This window comes from Oncorhynchus gorbuscha, linkage group LG12, assembly GCF_021184085.1.
Source record: "Oncorhynchus gorbuscha isolate QuinsamMale2020 ecotype Even-year linkage group LG12, OgorEven_v1.0, whole genome shotgun sequence".
Taxonomy (NCBI): Eukaryota; Metazoa; Chordata; class Actinopteri; order Salmoniformes; family Salmonidae; genus Oncorhynchus; species Oncorhynchus gorbuscha.
Genome location: NC_060184.1, coordinates 31,643,882 through 31,670,326, shown reverse-complemented (window position 1 = coordinate 31,670,326; position 26,445 = coordinate 31,643,882). Strand labels below are relative to the sequence as shown.

At 39.3% G+C, this 26,445-nt stretch overlaps 1 protein-coding gene across 3 annotated transcripts in view; it reads right to left on the bottom strand.

Annotated features, from left to right (window-relative positions):
* Window positions 1-10,136: 10,136 nt before the first annotated feature.
* The window catches only part of itpk1a (inositol-tetrakisphosphate 1-kinase a), a 57,920-nt gene continuing 41,611 nt past the window's right edge, over window positions 10,137-26,445 (bottom strand). For all 3 annotated transcript variants that reach the window (XM_046291833.1, XM_046291832.1, XM_046291834.1), the window contains 6 exons: window positions 18,095-18,193; window positions 17,912-17,943; window positions 16,917-17,082; window positions 14,620-14,687; window positions 14,135-14,297; window positions 10,137-11,366 (listed from right to left, as the gene is read on the bottom strand). In XM_046291833.1, the coding sequence (XP_046147789.1) occupies window positions 11,074-11,366; window positions 14,135-14,297; window positions 14,620-14,687; window positions 16,917-17,082; window positions 17,912-17,943; window positions 18,095-18,193 (821 nt within the window). In that variant the 3' untranslated portion in view covers window positions 10,137-11,073. The remainder of the gene's footprint in view (window positions 11,367-14,134; window positions 14,298-14,619; window positions 14,688-16,916; window positions 17,083-17,911; window positions 17,944-18,094; window positions 18,194-26,445) is intronic.

Sequence of the window (26,445 nt, the reverse complement as noted above, 5' to 3'; positions counted from 1 at the left end):
AGACTGTTACACAGCCACCATTAACATTGAGTGGCTGCTGCCAACACACTGACTCAACTCTAGCCACTTTAATAATGGGAATTGATGTAAAATATATCTCTAGCCACTTTAAACAATGCTACTTAATATAATGTTTACATACCCTACATTATTCATCTCATATGTCTACGTATATACTGTACTCTATATCATCTACTGCATCTTTATGTAATACATGTATTACTAGCCACTTTAAACTATGCCATTTTGTTTACATACCCATCTCATATGTATATACTGTACTCGATACCATCTACTGCATCTTGCCTATGCCGCTCTGTACCATCACTCATTCACATATCTTTATGTACATATTCTTTATCCCTTTACACTTGTGTGTATAAGGTAGTAGTTTTGTAATTGTTAGTTAGATTACTCGTTGGTTATTACTGCATTGTCGGAACTAGAAGCACAAGCATTTCGCTACACTCGCATTAACATCTGCTAATATATATTTATATATACACACACACACACACACATATACATATATACACACACACGTACACACATAAATATATACACACACACACACGCACACATATATATATATATATATACATACTGTATATATATTGGGGACACTGCCCTGGGTAGGGTGCTGTCTTTTGGATGGGATGTTAAACGGGTGTTCTGAGGTCATTAAAGATCCCATGGCACTTATCGTAAGAGTAGGGGTGATAACCCCGGTGTCCTGCCTAAATTCCCAATCTGTCCGTCAAACCATCATGGTCACCTAATAATACCCAGTTTACAATTGGCTCATTCATGACCCTCCTCTCCCCTTTAACGATTCCCCAGGTTGTTGCTGTAAATGAGAACGTGTTCTCAGTTACCTTACCTGGTAAAATAACAGATAAAAATATATATACACACACCCACATATATGTATACCAGGGGTAGCAAAGTTTTTATATGAACATTTATACAACACCACACTAGGGACACAGTAGTATCGATTAACACAGATGGAGATGAACAGTTGAAGGTCACACTGTGGGCGGGAGGCAGGAAACATGAATCATCCAAATAGCACAGTGTGTTTGACAAATGGTCAACTCTAAATCTCCAACACAGTTTTTCTTCTACAATGATTCACAGATATGTTCATATAGATGAATAATATGCAGATGTCCATGTATGAAACAGGTATAGAGGGAGAGGGGAACAGACAGACGGAGACAGGCAAAACTGTTCCCTCATTCACAAAGCACAGTACCTTTGTACAATGAGGGTACAAGTTTGCTTGACAGGCATCACCATAGAAACACTAACAAAAGACAATTCAGTGGTTGAAGATGTACAGACAGTATTAGCTACACTGAATCACTGTGCCACACTGCAGAAATCTAGTATTTCAGCAAAAGTGCAGTTGGACTTCACGTTCAATCTCTTATGAGACAGATGGCCTATTCAGCACTGAAGAGCTCATTGACACCATTTTGTTTCGTTTTTGTCTTCGATTAATCACTCCTCACTAAGGCGACCAATGACCATTCAGTGTCTGTTAAATGGTCCCCTAGACAACTGTGAAGAGGTCGCCTGATTGGAGCGATTGGTGGCCTGTGAGGTGAGGCCCTGCCAAAGCAAGGGAGATTGTTGTACAATACATTTCTATTTGAACGTTCTGCTGAGACAAATGTTGTCATGTACCAAAACAGAACAAAAAAAAACAGAATGGTTACCTGGTGGAGAAGGGTATATAAATAAAAATAAAGCAATGGGACTCTTGGACTTCAAAGAGCTTGAAGTTGCATCCCAAATGGCACCCTATGTCACTTTGGTCAAATATTGTTTTTGTCATAAACATCTAATTGAGCATTTTGCAGTGTACAAATTATTTTAATTATGTTCTGGTCGTCCGACCAGCCATTCAAAAAACAAATCGGCTCGCAGCTAAATCTAGTTGCCTACCCTTGTTCTAGGGCCTAAAAAAATATATATATTATTTCTCTACAGAACTGTACAGTAACTGCCCATTGTGCAAAAATTGGTTAAATCAACATTGTTTCTATGTAATTTTAACCAAAAAAAGAACAAAATGTAATGTGATGAAGTTAATCAATGTGGAAAAAAAATAGGATTTGCAAAAAAAAAAATTCTCACCCAACTTTTGACCTAAATCCAATGATATGGTGACATTTTCTATTTATTTCACGTTTCGTTCAGGTTAGTTGACAACTCAACGTCTGTGCCCAGTAGGTGCCGTGGCTAGATTACAATATCACACTGCAATTTTCTGTGGGGAGATGGCAATAGATTCCTAGAAATAATGAGAGCTGGTCAGCTAGACAAATTAAAAAAGAGAGGGTTTAAAGTAGGATATTGACTGACACACTGTATCCTTGCCCGAGAATGATTGCTGAGCCAACGGTTTGTGTTTTTGTGTGTGTCTGATCTATTTCAGTCTATTCATCTCAACTTACTCTAGGAAACAGTCTGTTTTGTAAAACAGGGAGATGGACTAAGGTCTATATTCTGGCAGTCTTACAGTATATTTCCTTGTGTTTTGGAGATGCCTTCTTAAAACCATTTCTTGATGAGATTTTTCACATCTGGAGCCCTGTGGTTCAGTTTATAGGAGGTGAATGTGCACATATATTGTTGAATGGGTTAGCCAACCCATAACCCACTGAGTATCTTAGTTGTTGCTGCCTCCATCAGGTGAAATTCTTTTGTAACCTAAATCTGTACTGTTGTACTATTTTGTAAACTAAATACATTTACTGTACATTGACAATTCTTAAGTGTACATTTTTCCTCTTATTTTTTTGGAAGATACTTGGTTATTTTCCATGAAAACAATAAAAATAAAAAGGTCAAAAAGAGAGAACTGTTTTAAAAAAAGAGTAATGAGTTGAGTAGAATCCAATGACATTATTTGCTTATTCTAACATGTTATTTTTAGAAAACCTTCGACATCACTGACGTGTGTTTTGTATTGCGTGTATGTTTCATGTTGTTGGTGGTGACTGACGTATTGAAAATGTCAACCCTCTGGTGTCTCAACACTGCCACTGTGTGGTGATTTCTGAAATGCAGAGCTTATTGATAAGAAATGTTTTTTGTTGTTGTTGCTAATTTGTTAAAACTTTGTTGGAAGCATTTCAATTTGGACTCATATACACTCAGAAGCCAGCTCATTAGGTACACCACCCCGGTCACAGAAATGGTTTGCTCCTACAGACATATAGCTTAAAGCAGGCAGACAGGCATCGAGGCATTCAGTTACCATTCGATTGAGCATTATTGGTAAGGCAAGGACTGGTAAAACATATTACTGTATAATTGAACGTGCTGAATAGCCAACTGTGCCAGTTCTATAATATATTTCTGGCAATACTCTGTACATTACATCCTCCGAAAGCCCTTGGTTTCAATCACAAGCACCCCAAAGTCGATATTCATATATTTAATATTTCCCTGTTTCAGGGAAATGACTCTTCAGGTCCAAAATCACAATAACACCATTAATATAATTGTAGGTAAAAATAGTGAACATATTTAACACTGTGGTGTTATTGTGTCACTCAGCACACCATCAGTGTCATCACAGGTTATGTGCAGGAGGTTGTAAGTGGAGCATGGTTGAACCGCTACCTTCTTGGCACTTAATGTAACTCTGGGACCATATTCAAAAATAGTCTCAGAGTAAGAGGGTAGATCTAGGATACCATCCCCTCTGTCCAAATAAACTTCTTCATTTTGATCTAATGGCAAAACTAATCCTATATCAGCTCTCCTACTCTGAAAGTATGTGTGTATACAGGCCCTGAAAAGACTGCAGTTGTATGAGCAATATGGTACTGTAATAGCTCTACTTTGCCGGATTGGCTAGGCAAAAACTTCACCATATTTGTTGAAAAGTCCCCACTCACGTCCTCAGTCTCCACCAATTACCAGTCAAACACATTTCCCAGTTCCTGCAAGGGGCAGGACTTCCTCCCCTAGCACACCTCAACTACACTCACCTGCACCCTAATCAGTGTGGCTACCTTGGACTGGAAGTTCGTGTTTCTGTTGTGCTAGTAATTTATTGTCCTTACCTTTCGAAGTTCGTTATACTCCAAGGACGCGTTATTGACTAAGTGTTTGAATCGTGTCCGAATTTTGTTATTGATGTTTGCCATGTATTTGACCACTGCTTTTATTAGCTTGCCTAAGCTCAATTATGTAATATAGTCCTTTGTGTATTTATGACACCCATGTGTCAAACTAATCTATTCCTTGTTTAATAGAAAACATCTACATCCATAACAATCACATGGCATTTGCAGCCTACAAAAGACTAACAAACCTGTTCTAAATTTTAAAAAAAAGGTCAAAAGACTACCTTCTTGTGTTCTTGCAGACATACCCATTGCGTTGCTGCCCACCCATGCTACCCATTTTTCAAATATTGGTTTACCCCCCCCATCTAAACCAATCAGATGCAGAGTTGATAGAATCTGCGGCTAACCGTAGCTGCTAATGGTTAAGGTTAGCATTTGGGGTTGGATAGTCTGATCCTAGATCTGTGACTAGGGGCAACTTCTACCTTAAAACGTCTCCCATATACAGTTGAAGTCGGAAGTTTACATACACTTTAGGTTGGAGTCATTAAAACTCGTTTTTCAACCACTCCACAAATGTATTGTTAACAAACTAGTTTTGGCAAGTTGGTTAGGTCACAAGTAATTTTTCCAACAATTGTTTACAGACAGATTATTTCACTGGGTCAGAAGATGGCTGTGCCTTTAAAAAGCTTGGAAAATTTCAGGAAATGATGTCATGGCTTTAGAATCTTCTGATAGGCTAATTGACATAATTTGAGTCACTTGGAGGTGTACCTGTGGATGTATTAAGGCCAACCTCCAAACTCAGTGCCTCTTTACTTGACATTATGGGAAAATCAAAAGAAAATCAGCCAAGACCTCAGAAAAGGAATTGTGGACCTGCACAAGTCTGGTTCATCCTTGGGAGCAATTTCCAAACACCTGAAGATACCACGTTCATCTGTACAAACAATAGTACGCAAGTATAAACACCATGGGACCACGCAGCAGTCATACCGCTCATGAAGGAGACATGTTCCCGTCTCCTAGAGATGAACGTACTTTGGTTCGAGAAGTGCAAATCAATCCCAGAACTGCAAAGGACCTTGTGAAGATGCTGAAGGAAACAGGTACAAATGTATCTATATCCACAGTAAAACGAGTCCTATATCGAAATAACCTGGAAGGTCTTTCAGCAAGGAAGAAGTCACTGCTCCAAAACCGCCATAAAAAAGCCAGACTACGGTTTGCAACTGCACATGGGGACAAAGACAGTACTTTTAGGAGAAATGTCATCTGGTCTGATGAAACAAAAATAGAACAGTTAGCCCATAATGACCATCGTTATGTTTGGAGGAAAAAGGGGGAGGCTTGCAAGCCGAAGAACATCATCCCAAACGTGAAGCATGGGGGTGGCAGCGCTTTGCTGCAGGAGGGACTGGTGCACTTCACAAAATAGATGGCATCAAGAAGATGGAAAATTATGTGGATATATTGAAGAAACATCAAGACATCAGTCAGGAAGTTAAAGCTTGGTTGCAAATGGGTCTTCCAAATGGACAATGACCCCAAGCATACTTCCAAAGTTGTGGCAAAATGGCTTAAGGACAACAAAGTCAAGGTATTGGAGTGGCCATCACAAAGCCCTGACCTCAATCCTAAAGAAAATTTGTGGGCAGACCTGAAAAAGCATGTGCGAGGAAGGAGGCCTACGAACCTGACTCAGTTACACCATCTCTGTCAGGGGGAAATGGGCCAAATTTCACCAAACTTATTGTGGGAAGCTTGTGGATGGCTACCCGAAACGTTTGACCCAAGTAAAACAATTTGAAGGCAATAACACAAAATACTAATTGAGTATGTAAACATCTGACCCACTGGGAATGTGATGAAAGAAATAAAAGCTGAAAAAAATCACTAATATTCTGACATTTCACATACTTAAAATAACGTGGTGATCCTGGCTGACCTAAAACTGGGATTTCTTTTACAAGGATTAAATGTCAGGAGCTTAAATATATTTGGCTAAGGTGTATGTAAACGTCCGACGCCAGCTGTACCCTAATACATTAGGTCCCATTTCTATACCACCACCAATTATTGCTGGGGAGAAGCACAAGTAATATTGTGGAAAGTTGTTCCCCTTGCAACACATCTCACCAAACCATTAAAGAGATGTACATTTGTCTTCCTTATTTATACAAAAACTGAGATAAAACAAGTCCATATTGACCATTTATACAACATACACATTTTGTTCAATAGCATACATCAGGAAAATGGTTAAACAGTAATCTCACATTTCAAGTTGGGACTTTTAATTTCCCCATATTGATCTTTACTTGGTTCTTCTTTGATAAATGTAAGTCCAAAGCTAATTTAGCTAATTTGTTATAAAAATCTATAGAAATTGATCTATGCTGCACTCACAGCATTTTAACAAGTAATAAAACAGCAAGGCCTAGAGTCAATCAAATCAGCCATAACCGGCAAACTGCATAGCATATCGTTGTTTTGTTTAGGTGGTGTCACAGTGTAACAGCGTTGGAGGTGTCAAATCCGTGGCCACACCCATCCCACAGAGTTAGAAGTTCAGAATGAGAATGTGTAGGCTATATAGAAATAATGAGTCAAATTGAAAATCATTCAACAAAATAATGATTTAATTCAGCCTAATCAAGGTGTAGATTACAACACAGAAACCCGTGGAAAATGTTTCAGCACGGCTGCGTGGGATTACTACAAATGCGACAAGGAGTATCCAAAAGCAATGTCCACGATCTGTATAACGCTTTGACAGCACCAACACAGTTACACATCCAACTTCACCTAAACAAAAACAATTAAGGCGGCCCTGATTAAATCTAGCCCTAAGTAGTTGACATTTATTCTGGATTTTACAGAGTAGTATACTAATTGTGTTCTGTCCTGAAAGATAAACAATATACACAGAGTATACAATACATTAAGAATAACTGCTCTTTACATGGGAGACTGACCAGGTGAAAGCTATGATCTCTTATTGATGTTAGGATGTTAGGATTTTCACCCCTTATTGAAGTTCAGATTTTCAAGCCTTGAGACAAGGATTAAGTGCCTTTGAACAGTGTATGGTAGGTGCCAGGCACACCGGTTTGCGTCGAGAACTGCAAAGCTGCTGGGTTTTTCACACTCAACAGTTTCCCGTGTGTATGAAGAATGGTCCACCACCTAAAAGACATCCAGCCAAGTTGACAACTGTGGGAAGTATGAGTCAACATTGGCACCTTGTAGAGTCCATGTCCCCGTCAAATTGAGGCTGTTCTGAAGGCAAGAGGGGGACTCAATATTAGGTGTTCTTAATGTTTTGTACATTCAATGTATATTCACAATATACTATATAGTAAATTATATACGCATCTCGAAGATCAGACTGACGCACACAAAATTAAATTAAAGCTGCTCGGTCCCCTTGCCCACCCCTACAGGAGAGCATGACCATGTCGGCTCAGTAGGAACCTAGACACATTTGACAAAGTCATTGATATGACAGAGATCCAATAGCAGGGATGGGATCACAGTAAACCAGTGGATCAAAACAAACAGATTGGAACCACTGAATTCATAAGATAAAATAAAAAATCTTCCTTCTCAGCACTAAAGGAAATGTTTGTGCTTGCGAGCCTGTCTTAAAGTCCTGTTCCAGTCTTTTCACCTCATTGAACACCGGATTTACTTAGGCACATCTCAAGGTGATCCAGGTACGATTACAACGTGACACAAGTGGGATGGGGGTGGAGTCTTTCCTCTTCGTTCTCTATTGCTCCTTAATTGTTTCTCAAGCAGGGGGGGGGTGCAATGACATCAGACCACCTCCTTGAATGGCCTACTCCTTGAAGTTTACAGTTGTCTAAAAGACATTTTGCTCACAACATTTTTATGCTTAAGTGGGTGTACATTACTTGGGCTATTGCTTCTCAACAGGAAAAGTTCAAATATCACTGGAAAGACATCTTTATAGTATTTATGGTTGTGAAATAAACGATTGTAGTGATAGTGACTGAAGTAGTAATGGTAGTGACTGGTTATAGTTGAAAAGCCGGTAGATGGAACGACTGATTGGACAGCCTGAACAAGTTGGTTTGGATGGTTCAAGAGTTACTCTTACTGTTAGTGGGTTATTAAATGCCAATTTGACATTTTTGAATTGCTATAGTTTAAACAAATTCTGAAAATGTCAGTTTAATGTTGTTTGTAGCTGAAATGGTTAAAGAGCAGTAGCATTTACAATGTCTACCACTGTTCTTATGGTTGGCATTGAATCCATGCATTTATGCACATTTCAGCAAAGTGAAATAGTTTATAAAACCTGAATGGTTTTAAAGTTGGTCTTGTAGCATACTTGGCCAAGGACCATTTTGAATAGCTAACACTATATTCCTATGGTTCTCATTGAAACCCATGTTGAATGTATGCTCATTTTAAATGGTTATAGGTCAAAAAGTATAAATAGTATAACAAATCTGAATGCAAGCAATGTAAGTCGGGTCAGTCTAAACATCAAAGTTGGTTAGTTTAAAAACAGCGAAAGCGATGAGTCTAGAATATTGACGCCTCGACCATCTTTTTGCCATTGAAATGAATTGTAGATCATTTTAAATATTGTTGTAGTTCAAAAGTATAAAATGCTATCAAAAAGATTCTCAAACAAGGTCATTTGAGTTAGTCTGCACATTTGGAAGTTGGTTTAGTGTTAACAGATTAAATCATTTAAGCACTATATTGAGGGGAATAAATAGAATAACTTGAAAAGGGACATTTACTGAAGTAAACCTGGTGTGCTTGCTAATATTGAATACTTATGGTTGTGAAATAGTTTTATTAATGGCAGTAGTAGGGTTTTAGTAATAATTAGTAATTTAGTAATAGGCTGTGTTAGTTATAGTGACTTATTTTGGGGTGGTTTGTAGGTGTGGAGTTATTATAGAATATTATATAGTGTTATTATAGTGTATTATAGTGAGCTAGTATAGTAGGCTAGAGTGAGTTCCATGTCAACATAAGCCCTAAGGTGTTAAGCTCTTCAAAATGGTTTTGTTTGAACATCCTGAAAATTGTGGTAGTGATTTCAGTTAAGAATGTTGAAGCCCACATTCAACCATTGAAATGGATGGGGATTACAACAAGCTTTATAGTTTATGAGGTAGGAATGGTAGCAAAAAGCTCTGTTGAAGCCATTTAAGCCATATGTCAACATTGGGGTGGTGGTTGTAGCTGAAACAGATCAAGAGCAGTGGTGAATCAACATTTTGCCTTTGAAGCAAATTTTTAAAAATGGTTATAGTTTAAAAAGTAGAAAAAGCATAAAATCAAATAGACAAGCAATCTACGTTGAGTCAGCATGTACAAGTCAAGGTTGGTTTGGTGTTTGTAGCTTTAACAGTTCAAGAGCAATTGCGAATCAAAATACTTCCCAGGTGTGGGCGGGCATGGAGATGGGTGGGCATGAGGATAGGGACAACCAAGGGGTTTTGGGTATTCGGCTTCACTTTGTATGACATTTATGCTTTAAAATAAAAAAAAACGTCCCATTCAAGCCTATGGAGCTTTTACGCACGTGTTAAACAGTTATAGTTCAAAAATAATAAATGGTATAAAAAAACAACATTTACAAGCAACCTATTCCAGACCAGTCTGCACATTTTAAAGTTCTAATAGCATTTCTAGTTTAAGTGGTGGAAGACTAGTTAGGACCGGAATTCCATTGAAATGCATTGGGATTTATGCAAATACGATTGTAGTGTGAAAAGTATTCGTAGTATTAAAACGTAAACTTTTTTTCAAGCAACCTGAGCAGTGGCTGTCTGGACTTTTTAAAATTTGTTTTAGGTTACAGGTAACAGCGGAATAATAAGTATGAACAGTTCCTAACGTTGTTTTGCTTTAAGCAAGCACACTTAAGGAATCCAGAGTTGTCTTGCCTTCTGCAAGCACACTAATATTAAGAATATGTAAGACATCTTGTGGTCTTGCTCTCAGCAAGTACATTAATTTGTAACTACCAAAATAATGGAAACACTTGAGTAAATGAGGGATACAAAGTATATTGAAAGCAAGTGTTTCCACACAGGCGTGGTTCCTGAGTTAATTCAATAATTAACATCCCATCCTGTTTAGGATCATGTATAAAAATACTGGGTAGGCCATTATTTTGTCTACCCTGGCTATGGCCCCATAGGATGACAATGCCCCCATCAACAGGGCACGAGTGGTCACTGAATGGTTTGATGAGCACAACATTGATTTAAACCATATGCCATGGCCATCTCAGTCACCAGATCTCAACCCAATTGAACACTTATGGGATATTCTGTAGTGGCACCTGAGAGCGTTTTCCACCACCAAGAAAATACCAAATGATGGAGTTACAGACACGTGAAGAATCTATTGCCAGGACTCTCCAACCCTGTTCCCATAGAGCTACCTTCCTGTTGTAACAAACCTGATTCAGTTTATTATCCAGCTAATTACTAGAAATAGGTGTGCTAGATTAGGGTTGGAGAGAACCTACAGGACGGTAGCTCTCCAGGAACAGGGGTGGAGAACCCTGATCTATGCCAAGATGCATTGAAGCTTTTCTGACATTTTGGACCCCATACAGTGGGGTCCAAAATGATTGACACCCTTGAAAAATATAAGCAAAAATTACAACAAAAATAAAGAGCGCTATTTTCATGCATTTCCAAAAGTGTAAGTGCCTGGAGTTCGCTAAATGGCATTGGCACTTGGATTGAAACCGGTGCTATGGTCAGATTACATTTAAAAAGATAACTTAAACACTTTTTCTGATCAACTGTATAATAGAACACAAAAATGGAGCATACAATGTAGCTCAGTAATTTAATTATTTATTTGATAGTCATTTTCTTCTTATCTTTTATCAAGGGTGTCAATTTTGGACCCCACTGTATATATCTATATATCATACAACATCTTGTTCTTCACTACTAGGGGCTGGGCATTATTGCGAGGAGGCTTTGGTGGGGATGGCAGACGCACAATGTTGTTGGAAGTTGGCCGAAACTTCAGAGTCGCACCCCAGTCCTTGATTGCCTCCCCTCTTGACGCAGTCTCCCTCTACGATCCAGGTGTTGGCCTCGTTTCCCAGGAGCATGCAGGGTTTCCCACAGTCGGCCAGGGCTGCGGCGGGGAGCTGTCCCCCGACCACGCTGGTCCTCTCAAAGGCCGGCTTCTGGAGAACACTTGTGAGATGACTCAGTAGGTCGTCAAAGAACTCCGGGACTCCCTCATAACCTGAATAATAGAAAAGTTAATTTTTATAGAAATACTTAAATTAAATAAAAACATTTTTTTTTTTTTTTTACAAATGTCAGTTGTTTGTAAAAGTTAAGATAAAAAGGTTGTTTGTGGTTACTAGAAGAAGTGTATAGTTTGATTGGTAGAAGATAATTATATTCCAATTTCAGATTTGAATAGCAGAGACTTTGACCAAGATTACATGCGCTCGAAGTTTGTCTAAATGTCAGTTGGTTCAAAAGCTTGAGAAAGTTGATGCCTATAGATTTAAACGAATGGCATGCCAAAGGGTGAAATTGTCATATGGTGCAACCGTCCGACTTTGAATTTGAACAAAAGGGTTGCAAAATTGGTATAAGAAAGCGGTGAATATTTAACTTCGGCATACCCTTGTAAATGTATGTGATGATATAAAAAAATAGAGCTAGGAAGGAATAACTCTGTTTTAAATACATTTGAAAAACACTATCATCATATGGTGCAACAAACATTAAAAAGGCTATTTTTCACTACAAATACATTTTTCCTCCATGTGTCCTGATACAACAAAGTCTATACTGTAGTGGACCCTCCAATTTAGACAGAATTTCCCACAAATCTATCCTGTCATGATGGGATCATTTTCAATGGGGCGGCAGGGTAGCCTAGTGGTTAGAGCGTTGGACTAGTAACCAGAAGGTTGCAAGTTCAAACCCCCGAGCTGACAAGGTACAAATCTGTCGTTCTGCCTCTGAACAGGCAGTTAACCCACTAGGCTGTCATTGTAAATAAGAATTTGTTCTTAATTAACTGACTTGCCTAGTAAAATAAAGGTTAAAAAAACCTACAAGCTTTTCAAAACTTTGCATCTTGACCAGAGCTCTAAATTGTAATGTGTAAAAAAAAAAAAAATAGGGGCGCTAGAAAATAAAATTTTCCTCTAAATTCCACTGATATGAGCATATTCGAGTTACTGTACTCTGAAAAAGTAAAAATACCTGTCATTGAAATGACAAGTCATTTGTGGAATATTAGGCTACTACATAGGATAGCATTAGCCTTCAGGTTACCCCGACGACCAGAAGAGCCATGTGGCTGGATCAATCGCTTAGCTAGCACAGGCGAAGCAAATGCAAGCGAAACTAGGCAAAGGGGGATAGCCAGCAGTATTACCGTGTGGCAGGTAGAAACTCATGGTTAGCTTGCTTTGCAGTGAGCCAGCCGAGATGGCTAGCCCATAATGCAATGCTTGGGCTGAGTCACACTAGCTAGCTAACCGGAGGGGTGACCAGGAGGTAGAATACATTTCTACACCAGCAATACCACAATACCGTGAGGCAGGTAGGATTGCATGGTTAGCTTGCCTTGCCGCTTAAATGAAAACTTCACACAAAAACAATTTTAGTCTATTGTTGATATAGTCCCGCATTTTTTCCATGTCAGCAATCAAGTTGTACAACTTTAAAAATCCTGAAATCTGGCCCATATGATGCATTTTCGCATCATACGATGCTGCGTTTTGATGATGCATGTTAGTTACCATGTACCTGCCAAACAAATACTTAGCATACGTTAAGATCTGCTTAATGACTTCAATAGCTTTCAAAGCCTGCCCCCTTGGAATTAAAGGGGCAATCAGAGATTGGTGAAAAAACAGATATGAGTTTGATCTCATGAATGAGCAATCATTGCATCCACAGGTCAGTCTATGAATCTGAGAGTGGTTGTGTTTCTCTAGCTGCAGACAAGCTGTCTACCACCAGAGAACGTGGCGTGGGCTTTTTTGTTGTTGTTTGAATCCAAGTGCTCTTAAAACCTTGTGTCATACAATTTCAGATAACATGGTGTAACTTCTATTATCCATTACCAAATGCTTCCAGTTAGAGCAATACTGCCCCCCACTAAAGACAAAATGATTTGAATGTTTTTTTGTTTACATTATTTTATATTTTATAGGAAATTAATTTTGAGAAGTTCCCAAAAAACAGGGTTAGCAAGTGAGAACCACAATATGTCTGCTTGCAATATATCATTCATTTGCATTTCTCAATGTGAATGCATCTGAAATGGTCAGTAAATTATGAAAATATATTTTTAGAGACATTTACAGGAAAGTATAAATATAGCAAATTATAGGACATTTTCACAGGACTAAACATGGGGATCTTGTTTAATAAAGAAATACACTAATTATATTTTAAACAATCTTTAGTTCAAACACTAAACATATATTTTAATGTTAATTCATTACCTTATTTTTTTCACTCTTGAAAAACATTTGTCAAATCCCTGGTAGAAAATATTTATTCTAAGTTGTTGGGAAAGTGGTAAAAGTAGGTGATGTGTCAAAATATATATATATATTTTTTACAGTGACTAGAAATTTGGAAGTCATGGGAGTTTAACAATGAGAGTTTAATAGCTTCAATATTATCCAAATAGTATGCAAACACACTGGTCCTGACCAGTCCACATGTATTAAAGTTTAAATGCTGTTTCTAGCTTAAGCTGTGTAAGAGAATAACTACATGTATAATAAGTCAGTGTGGCTGCTGTCACAAGACGTTAACAGAAAAACTAAGATGTTTAAGGTTTGGCATATGAAAGTTGAACTTTTCAGTTGATTAATTCTCTTCATTTAAAAATGGTAGAACTTAACTTTAATGGACAACAACCGCTTCATACGCCATCTGATTTTTGAACACACAAGGTCTGCAGCTTGAAGTAGGTCCATTGAATGACACCACCGCCACTGCACCCTGTGGAAATATGAGAATGGCACGTACCTGGAAATGCGTTGATGTCAATGACTGCATGCTGCCCTGTCTGGTTGCTGATGATTATGTCGATGCCAAACAGGGACACATCCAGTTCCCGCCGCAGACACCTGGAGATCTCCCTGATGACGTCGTCGATAGGCACCCTGGACACCCCCTCCACATTGTCCCTCTACACACCATCCAGACAAATAGAAAGATGGACGGAAAGACAGACATAGTAAAGAGGGAAAGTTCACAAGATAAATTCTGGTTATGCTGTTAGTACCAACACAAAATGCAAGGCTACACTAGAGGAAGAGCGAGAGGTAGACAGACGGTCAGGTCTGTGAATGCCGTTGTACCAATTAAGAGACACTTGAAAAAAAATGAATATATAGCAAGGCCCTGACAAAGCAAGAACGAAACTATTTTAAAAAATATTGCCCATATTTTGTCAATCAAAATGGCTGTGCACATTTTCAGAATAGGTTTTGGTCTGAGCTTTCACTTACAGAATTCAGGTCGGAAGCACACTCTGGCTTGGACACATCGTGACTGTGGAAAAAAATGGGTTTTCTCTCTGGAAAACAGAAACCAGGCAGTTGACTAGGTTTGTAAAGAACAGACACTAAAGAAGTCACAGAACAGCCACATTAAATTAAAGTTGTTACATGTAACATTTTAGCCACACATTCAATTTCTTCAGTTAAGGGCATTGCTAAGTAACACCTAAAATGGCCTAGTTCTGCTTTTTACCTGATCATAATCCCCAAAATATCAGTTGCAAGAACGGGAAGAAGTTTTGTATTGCTAACGTTTTTGCTATAGTCATCCTCGTAAATGAGAACCAACTGTAATTCAGTTGCGTATACACACACACACACACACACACACCAGATGTATCGTCTAGTTGCCAAATTGTTTATTTGCAGTAAAAATGCTAATTGCCGTGTCACACTGTATTCTAAAAAGTATGTTTAAACCCCTGTGGATGTATATTCCTTTGATACTACTGGTATGCAATTGACAGTTGAGGCGAGTTGCAGGTGGAAATGTTACATATTACAGTTTCCCAATGTGGACATTGCTAAAAGTACACATTTTACCTCTAATGCAAATTTCTGATAGAGTAGAAAATAAATGTCTACTAAAATGACTAGCTCTCTCAATTAAAAATACAATGTCCTGTCAGTCTTCAAGGCTTGAAGACCAACACACCTGAGTCAACTACTCAAGAGCTATTGGTGGTCCACTAAAGCTTCAGTTCATTTCCAACTTCCATAAGGAAGCGGTTTTCAAATCTCTCCTTGGGGACCCCCCAGACAAGTCTCAATTTTGTTACAGCCCTGAACTAATTCAAGTAACTGATTTACCAAATCAAGGTCCTGATAATTAGTTAACAAGTTGAATCAGGTGTGCTAGCCCTTTAAATAGTTCAAATACATGGAATGGCTGGGGGTCCCCGAGGAGAGATCTGAAAACCCCTGCCCTAGGCTGTTGTTGTAAACTGCCAAAAAAAAGAAAAAAAGAAGAAGAGGGATATGAACTCTAAGCAGAAGGATGTTTTTTTGTGTGTCAGTTTAGCATTAGCACAGCAGGGGGCAGAAATGTCCATGCAGATTCAACTAAAAGTCTGATCCACTCGGATGACTGTACTCCTGTGAGTGACTCACATGCTAATGAATACCTTGCTCAGTGAGCCGGGGAAATTGAACCTATACACAAACACGGGATGGGCACGAACATTGACACAAAGCAGGGAATTGTTTGGGAATGCATCAGCGGTGCTTTGCGTCAAACGGAGCAACTCGGAAATCCCATTAACGGTCATTTAACTTGGCATGTGGCACCATGCCGTGCTTAAACAGAGGACATGTTTATAAACGGTGGTAAATCAAGTGTCTTTATAAGGTAATGTGCCAGTTTACAGCGGTCTCTAAGAAACGGGGCAATTCTGAAGTGGCACCTACTCCCTATATAGTGCACTGACTCTGGTTAAAAGTAATGCATGAGAATAGGGTGCTATTGCAGATGCAAACTTCAATAAGCTGGTGAGGGGACTTTAGCGTCCACTTCAACTCGGACACCATCTGTGCTTTTAACACATCTCTAATCAAAAACGCACAATTGAAACCTACTCTATACTCCGACATTGGAAATGGGACACGTTCAAGTTGGGTTAGAATAGGGCAGGGTTGGGCTAAATGGATCTGTTATGAGTTCAGGTAAGGTGGCTTGAGTAGACTAATGTATCTGGCTTGGGCAGTCTATATACAGTCTACTGGGGTATTTCAAAACAGCGACAGTATGATTCCAATAACGTAAAACAAACAAAAAACGTTTCTTAAGTAGAACTATAAAAAATCTAAGATGTGTCAAAGTATATGCAGCTCAGGGCTCCAGCTATGCATTTAGTTAGCTAACTTGCACGCCTAGTGGCTCGATGTCAAGCTCAGCAGAGGTATTCAATCCCCTTCTGGATCAAGATCCCTGTTGCCTAAATTGTTTTGTGGTTTTTGTTGTTGAAATAGTGCCCTTTGTGTGCACATTTAGTAATACCGTATACCCCAGAAACGGTATGAAAATCTGGGTACCGTCCAACCCTATGGCCTAATACAAAAAAAACAGCCCCAACTCCTACGTACTTCATGTCGATTTGAAAAGATTGAATAGGTATAAGAAACATGGGAATAGGATGAAATGTTCATGTTTACTTCAATACCATTTTAGTGTATAGGAGGCAGGGGCTGTGTGTTGTAAGCTGTTGGGAATGAGTACATCTTGAAGCTGGGAATTGGGCATATCTGACCTGCAGGTCCAGAAGGGAAGTTTCTGATAGAAGGCCTCTCCACCACGTAGTAGGCCTCTCCCACCACATACACCTTGTAGAGTACTGCATCGTGGTTAATGAAGTTCTGGATCACACACGGGGGCTTAACATCCTTCAGGTCCTCCTCACTGAAGATGATGGCCATCTATTGGGGGGGGGGGATAACATGCAAGACTCGTGCATCATCATCTATCCTCCCTTGTTATCCCTCTGTCAGTTCAGTGATGGGTAGAATCTACTGTCTGACCTCATTCAGCTGTACTCCTATTTGTATTTGTCTTCTCTGAAATACATTGATTTTGATTGAGCCATATCTGGAGTACCAGGTGAGTGAGATTAGCACTTAAGGGACTATTCCATTAGTTTATTGCACCAGCCAAGTTAAATTATTTGAAAGATCCTCAAAACCAAATATAATAAACATTTTTGTGCAATAACTACAAATGTTCTGCCATGTTCTCAATCAAATGATCAGCGCCGCAATGTTTCCCCACCAGATAGAGGACACTAATACCCCATATCCTTTTTGGCGTTTTGTGATTTTGTTTTGAGATTTCCTTTTTGGTAGAAATCTACACAAAAAAGGTGTGGACAATCCAATGTCTAGTGATTATTTTACAATCCACACATATTCTGAACCACTATTATATTACAAGCAGTTCAACAGAAGCCTGTCAACCCAACCTATTTTTATGACCAAGGCGAGTCTGAGTACACAATGACAAAAGCACATGACTACCTCATTGTAGGCTTACTCAGACCCAACTCGTAATGCCATCACTCATTAGTGACATTATGGTCTTGAATTTCCCTTTAGGTCAATATTGCTAAAAGCTTTCACAAGAGTAGGTAGTGATTGTGAGGGGAGTTAACATAAGGACAGGATGAAGTGAGGGTTGGGGCAAATTGAATTTCAATTAAGTCAATGCAGGCATAAATGGGATATTGTAATATAAAATCAAACAACAACTTACCTCATGGGAATTGGAGTTTGGAGTTTTACAAACTGTGGAGGTGAAAAGATTAGGACATCATTCTATTCAGTCAAGCAAAGTTCTGAAAATTAAGCTAGACTTGAATCTTTTTAGAAGAGACCCTGTAGAAGTCTCCAGAAATGTTCTAGTAACCAAACATGTAGAGAATGTGATCTTACGTACTGAAAGGGAAGGTAATGCCATGTTTCTGGATGTGTTTGAGAGTGTCGGTTCCACACTCACTCCTTAGAACCATGAAGGGAGGAGAGCAGATCCTTTCATCTAGAGGAAAGAGGGAAAAGAAGATCTTGTTATTCTATCCTTGCCATCACTATAATCATGCTTATTTGTATAAATTCCTTAATAATGTAAGTACGTAGAAAAGGAAGGAGATTTTTTTTTAAAGTGTTTGTGTAAATACGACTACATACCCAAGCGTCATAAAATAATACACTTAGGGGGAGTGAAACTAAGTTGAAAATAAGTCTTAAAATCAGTTCGAGAAGATGAAACAATCCTTTTCTGTGCTATGCATTTAACCATGTGCTTGTCTGTTGGAGTAGAGACTGCGTGAAAACAATTACTTTAAATCACACTAAAAAGGTCAACTGCTACAGCTCTCTCCAATATCTCATCTTCCTTCCAAGGTCTCAAGGGAGCCGTTCAGCTGTGATGGCTTCGAGTCCCGCCGTCTTTGGTGCAGCTGTTTCTAGCAGAGCACGCAAAAGGTCCGCTTGCTTTGCAACATTTTCAATCTCTCTTTGTGGTTTGTCTAACCGGTCTCTCTCTGTCTCCATCAACCCTTTCATTCTCAGTTGAGGCTGTAATCTCTCCTCTCCCTCCATACCTTTCTCCCCAGTCCTTCCCACTCTCCCCACATAACTATTTTCCTTTATCTCTTTTTCTCGCCCTCTCATTATGCTCCTCTGGGCGTCATCTAGGCATCCAGTGGTATGTTTATATTTGCTCACTGTGACCCTCGGCCTCCATTTCAGGATGTGTTTTTATAAGCCAGGGACAGACAGTGGGGCACCTCTTAGCAAGGACGCCATGACTACAAGCCTTGTCACCCAGCCATACAAAGACCCCAAGACATACGAGGGCCTTGAGGCATAGAGCCTTCAAACACAAGCCTCATTCACATTACCTATAAGCACTCCAATCATTGCGCCCGGATGTCATGCCTTTCAAATGGGGACATCCACAAAGGATTGGAAAAGCAACGCCCCCTTGCGGTTGAAGGCTCCTTTTCAAGACAGACGCCACATACTTTGACATTTTTCTAACTTTGCATCATCTTCAGTCCAGCCAGAGTCTGACGAAGAACAGGAAGTTACCAAACCACCAGATTAAAAATATGGTTTTCGGTGATGGCTTTATGGGATAGCTAGCAACTTGCAAACAATGAACCATTCCTATAAGTGAGTACAATTTTAAATCATAACGTTAATTACACATTGGCTGTAGTGCCAATTATATGACTAGCCTCGTGTAAGTTTGTGCAGGTAATGACTATTTTTAATTTGAGGTTGCTAGCTACAATGGCATCTTCAACCTAGTTAGCTAGCAGAGCAAGCTAGCTTGACTTCCTATAAAGTTCGAGAAACAAGTTTTTTTTTTAACAAAAAAAAAAAGTTTTATTTTCACTGGAAACAATATATTTATCATGTCTTGATTGAAAAGGTCATATTTTGCCATCTCTCAAAATAAATGCAAATCTCTGACGAGAGACCGGCTCTCCTTCATCCTGCGTTACAAACATTACACTTATCCGTAAAGATTATGTACGGCTTAATTAAATATGTCATGATGGAAACGGGGCAACAGACAGACACAGAAAGACAGACAGAAAGATTGCACTCTCACTCGTTGAGATAGATATCTAGCTGTGTCTTGCTAGCCGTCACTCAAAAGGCAAGGGGCTGAAGCACATTGGCTAAAACTCAAATTGTTAGGGGACTGTACCATGTGGAATAAATGTAGGGGAAATGGTGCCACACAGCTTCCAGAAAACAGTTACTTTCAAACTAGGGATTTCTTGGCTAACTGAGGTAGCTAAAACAGTCAACTCTGCTCGTAGATCATACTAGTCGCCAAAGTACCGGAGAATGTCTTTAAGGGGTTCATGTAAGAGGATAGTCTTCCATCCTTACAATCCACAAGGTTCCCAATTAAAATCGACCATTGCAGGATTAAGTGCTCCATCTTGAAAACTTGACTGCTGACATTTTGGCACAACAGTGGACATATTCTTTGCACACTTCAAGCATTTAATTGAGCCTGCCCGGAGTATCATTGGCGGGTTTAACAACCAAATATCCTTCAAGTCCACTTGACATGTAAAGCCTGACTCCGGATTGAATAAATAACCTCTACTACCCATTTTAGAAATGTAAGGCAACATTTATATGATCCCCTTTCAAATAGCCCCTTATTTACATGTATACCCATTATACATATAACTGGCAAATTGGGAAGCGTGGGGTGTGTTAAACCATGGGGCTGTTTGCATTTCAAATTAGGGAAGTGTTACACAATGGAAGTGTTAATTAATGTACCTGCAAAAAAAGCAGATAACCATTCACACAGACCCAAAACCTGGTCTGTGAAAATGCAGGAATCATGACTAGGTATTGGTGGGTTTTAATTGAACATGTTTTATAACCCATAATAAAGAGCTCTATTTGTGTCTCATATGACCGCATCACCCAGTTCCAATCCAAATGCCAAATCCGTTTAGCAAACTCCAGGCATTCACATTTGTCGGTTGCTCTCATAGGTTTTTTTTCTGGCAACTCTTCCAAATAGCATATTGGCATGGAGGTGGAGTGTAATTGTAGATTTGGAGACTCGAAGATGAGGCCAAGTTCTGAAATTCTCCAACTTTGGCTCCTGGATTTTTCTTTGCTTCCCAAACAATCTTCCTCACTGTGCGTGCGGACAAGATACACTTGCGTCCAATGCCAGGTCATTTTACCATTGATCCAGTGGTTTTAAACCTCTTAAATATTGCGCTAATACTGGTAAGTGTTATTTTATTTGGCAATTTTTGGGTACCCATTGCTTGATTTATAAAGGTCAACAACCATGTCACTTTTCGTTTGTGAGTTCTTTGCCTTTTCCCCAATGTGATGGATGACCAAAAGGATTTTACTTAAGTGTTACCTAATATTTATAGCCCAGTAAAACAAGAAACCATGGAATACCACAATACAGTTCCTTAAAATGAGAGTAACTTCAAATAGCATTTGTATGCAAATGTAATTGTTTGATTTTATTTATAAGAATCTTATAATTTTGACACCGACATGTAACTGCCAAACTAAAGGAAACACTTGAGTAAATTAGGGGTACAAAGTATATTGAATCTATGCCAAGGCACATTGACGCTGTTCTGGCAACTCGTGGTGACCCAACACCCTATTAAGATATTATGTTGGTGTTTACTATATTTTGACAGTTACGTGAATCTTTAAGAGAATAAAGGTATTACTTATTAAACATGTTGTTTTACTAGATTACCTGTTGTTTTTCATGTCTGTCTAATTGTGAAATGAAAAAAATAGATGATTAAAATGAGCATACATTATAGCTCAGTATTTCTACAGTCTTTTTTGCTCATATTTATCATCAAGGTTGACAATAATTTTGGAGGGGACATATACAAAAAAAAGCTGGTATGGTAAAATAGTCAGATTGTTCAAAGTGAAGAGATATTAGCTTCAGATTGAGCTTTTTTCTGAACCTGGAAATACGTACAAGCATTTCAGAGTGGCAGCTTGCCATCTCTCTGTACCTCTGAAATACCCCCAGAGTTGCACATTTTTGTTCCAGCCCATCACAAGCACACATTTTTCAACTACTACTCGAATATTCATCAAGCTCTTACCTGAACCAGGTGTGTTAATACTGGGCAATGATAGTTGAGACGGTTAATATCACAAAAAATGCTATAACCTACTCTTAAAAGGTCATTTACAGTTCAGCTAGTATGCACGGTCTCCATAAACGTCAAGGAAAATGCCTTTAAAAAAAGGTGCATTGTCAGTTGTATAGTGACCTTCGATTGCACGCCTTAGATTGAATCCCCGGCCAAGATCAAGGACTTAGCCAGCTAACAGTTCTGCCCTAAAAAGCAAAAGACCAGTAACTGTACATTATTGAGATGCTTTATCAAGTGGACAAGTGTTGGAGAATATGAGGGAGTTCGGTAACTGGAGAAAGTTTGTGAAACCAAGGAAAAAAGCAGCCATCCAGAAGGCGATGTCAGTACATGTGCATCAAAGCTGGTGTTGTGACAAGGGTGTTACACAAAAGATAGCCCAATTAGGTAAAAAGACCAAGTCCATATAATGGCAATAACAGCTCAAATAAGCAAAAAGAAACGACATTCCATCATTACTTTTGACATGGTCAGTCAACACGGACAATTTCAAGAACTTTGAACGTTTCTTCAACTGCAGTCGCAAAAACCATTAAGCGCTATGATGAAACTGGCTCTCACGAGGACCGCCACAGGAAAGGAAGAGCCAGAGTTACCTCTGCTGCAGAGGATAAATTCGTTAGAGTTAACTGCGCTTCAGAGTTCAAGTAACAGACACTTCTCAACATCAACTGCTCAGAGGAAACTGCATGAGTCAGGCCTTTCATGGTCGAATTGCAGCAAAGAAACCACTACTAAAAAGGACACCATTAAGGAGACTTGGTTGGGCGATGAAACACAAGCAATGGACATTACACCTGTGGAAATCTGTCCCAAACATTTAATATAGTAATGGTTTCAAAACATCTCATGTCACTGATGCATTGTGAAAGTTTTTTTATGAAGACATTGTCTGAATAGTTTTTTGGGCTTTTCCCCCCAGCACTGTCCCAGTCATATTCACGGAAGCAGGAAGAATTAAGTCCTCCACAATAGTATGGGGGCTTGCCTGTCCTAGCCACTCGGTAGCTCACCTTAGAAGATGCATCTAGCCCCTTCATATTAAATGGTTTGATGAGTCCAAATTGAGATTTTTGGTTTCAACCACTATTTCTTTTTGAGACAGAGTAGATGGTGACACTGTCAGTAATTTATTTAGAATTTAAGATACACTTTACCAGCATGGCTACCACAGCATTCTGCAGCGATACGCCTCCAACTGGTTTGCACCTAGTGGGACTATCATTAGATTTTCAACAAGACAATGATTCAAAACACACCTCCAGGCTATGTAAGGGCTATTTGACCAAGGATAGTGATGGAGTGCTGCATCAGATGACCTGGCCTACACAACCACCCGACCTCAACCCAATTGAGATGGTTTGGGAGGAGTTGGACCGCAGAGTGAAGGAACAGCAGCCAACAAGTGCTCAGCATGTGGGAACTACTTCAAGGCTGTTGGAAAAACATTCCTCATGAATCTGGTTGAGAGGATGCCAAGAGTGTGCAAAGCTGTCATCAAGGCAAAGGGTGGATACTTTGAAGAATCTCAAATATATTTAGATTTGTTGAAACACTTTTGGTTACTACATGTTTCCATATGTGTTATTTCAGTTAATGTCTTCACTATTATTCTACAATGTAAAAAATAAAGAAAAAACCTTGAATGAGTAGGTGTCCAAACTTGATTGGTACTGTACATGCAGTGCATTTGGAAAGTATTCAGTTGCCTTGACTTTGTTACGTTACAGCCTTATTCTAAAATGGATTAAATTGTCCCTCAATCTACACACAATACCCCATAAAAAATACATTTACATAAGTATTCAGACCGTTACTCAGTACTTTGTTGAAGCACCTTTGGCAGAGATTAGAGCCTTGAGTGTTCTAGGGTATGACGCTACAAGCTTGGCACACCTGTATTTGGGGATTTTCTCCCATACTTCTCCGCAGATCCTCTCAAGCTCTGTCAGGTTGGATTGGGAGCGTCGCTGCACAGCCATTTTCAGATCTCTTCAGAGATGTTTGATCAGGTTCAAGTCCAGGCTCTGCTGGGCCCCTCAAAGAAATTCAGAGACTTGTCCCGAAACCACTCCTTGGCTGTGTGCTTAGGGTCGTTGTTCTGTTGGAAGGTGAACCTTCACCCCAGTGAGGTCCTGACCGCTCTGGAGCAGGTTTTCATCAAGGATCTCTGTATTTTGCTTTGTTCATCTTTCCCTCGATCCTGACTAATCTCCCAGTCCCTGCCACTGAAAAACAACCCCACAGCATGATGCTGCCATCCACTACCATGCTTCACCGTAGGGATGGTGCCAGGTTTCCTCCAGACGTGATGCTTGGCATTCAGGCCAAAGAGTTCAATCTTAATTTCATCGACCAGATAATCTTGTGTTTCACATGTTTTTTGGTACCCTTCCCCAGATCTGTGCCTCGTCACAATCATGTCTCGGCTCTCTACGGACAACTCATTCGACCTCATAGCTTGGTTTTTGCTCTGACATGCACCGTCAACTGTGGGACCTTACATAGACAGGTGTGTGCCTTTCCAAATCAATTGAAATTTGCCACAGGTGGAATCCAATCAAGTTGTAGAAGCATCAAAGATGACAGGATGCACCAGAGCTCAATTTCAAGTCTCATTGTAAAGGGTCAGAATACTTATGTGAATAAGGCATCTTATTTTTTATTAATGTGAAAACGTTTCTCAGAACCTGTTTTCGCTTTGACATTATGGGGTATTGTTTGTAGACTGATGGGGAAGGCTGTAACGTAACAAAATGGGAAGGGGTTTGAATACTTTGACATTATGGGGTATTGTTTGTAGACTGATGGGGAAGGCTGTAACGTAACAAAATGGGAAGGGGTTTGAATACTTTGACATTATGGGGTATTGTTTGTAGACTGATGGGGAAGGCTGTAACGTAACAAAATGGGAAGGGGTTTGAATACTTTGACATTATGGGGTATTGTTTGTAGACTGATGAGGAAGGCTGTAACGTAACAAAATGGGAAGGGGTTTGAATACTTTGACATTATGGGGTATTGTTTGTAGACTGATGAGGAAGGCTGTAACGTAACAAAATGGGAAGGGGTTTGAATACTTTGACATTGCTCATCCATCAATATTTCAGTATTTCTTAATTCCATTATTTTACTTTATAAAATTTGTGTATGGTTGCGTGTTAGATATTACTGCACTGTTGGAGCTAGGATCGCAAGCATTTCGCTACACCCGCTAAATGTGTTTGCGCACAATGAAAATTGATTTAACGGCACCCACATCAGTTATTGCTTTTTTTATTTGGTTTCACCAAGCTAAGGGCTGCAGTTACTGACAGCCACAAAAAGTAGTCATTGGAAATCTATTATTATTATTATTTTTTAGAAACACACACACACACACACACACACACACACGTGTGTGTGTATACGTCTGTGTGTGTGTGTGTGTGTGTGTGTGTGTGTGTGTGTGTGTGTGTGTGTGTGTGTGTGTATATGTGTGTGTATATGTGTGTGTGTGTGTGTGTGTGTGTGTGTGTGTGTGTGTGTGTGTGTGTGTGTGTGTGTGTGTGTGTGTGTGTGTGTGTGTGTGTGTGTGTGTGTGTGTGTGTGTGTGTGTGTGTGGTTATTCCAGCCCAGCACTAACAAACCTTGATTGGATGACTGGCTCATGCATAGATCCTTTCATATTACTTCTACACTTCACTGTAAGTGTGATCTTAACCCACCTTTTAGCCAAAATCTTTCAACCTAGATTGGATTTAGAGGATCCTTAAAAGAGGTTTAATAAGAACGACTGGTTCCAGATCTGTATGTATTTTACCAACTCCTCAGACTATTAACATTCCATACATAGCTGGCGCTGTTATTCCAATCAATATTTCTTGAATGCTAAAACCCATTAAGGGATCAAAAAGTTGGCCCTTTGTAATATGACTGGAAATCGTGTGGAAAGTAACATTTAAAGTTAGGCCTACCAGAGAAAAATGTAAAGAAAAAAAAAGAAAAGAAAAAGAGTAAACTTGGCGCTAAATAGACAACGTAATGCGCTGACATGACCCAGATAATGTTAATTCTGTGCGTTGATAGGAGTCTAAAAGCCTTCAAGTAGCCTCTTACATAAAGCCACAGTTTAAGCGAGTGTTATCGGCTTTTTCCCAGGATCCTATTCTCTTCAGTCTATACCGTTACCGGCTAATTGCCATGGAAGTGGTTGCCTGGGAGAAGGACAGCCACAGAAAACACTTTGCTCGCTGCGGAGGTATTTTTAAACAGAATTGTGGAGCTGGAGCCAAGACCCACGGTTCACCTCACACTACCCCAGGTCGAGTGCACTTGCTCTGGAAGTTCAGTCCTGGAGGTCAGCTGGATAGGGGAGTCACTAAGGGATCATTTTATTTGTAGGTATTAGGTAACTAAGTATTCAGTCGTCTATGTAGCTAATTTCTCAAAAAAAGGTGCAATGAGCTATTATGAATGCTTCTACAGTAGCATGCTTTATAATTCATATTACCACAAGGCTTTATCAAAGCATCTTCAAATCAAGTTGTTTTAAATAAAAACAGTATTTTAAATATTATTCAAGTAGTTGAGGGGAGAGTACAAACTAAAT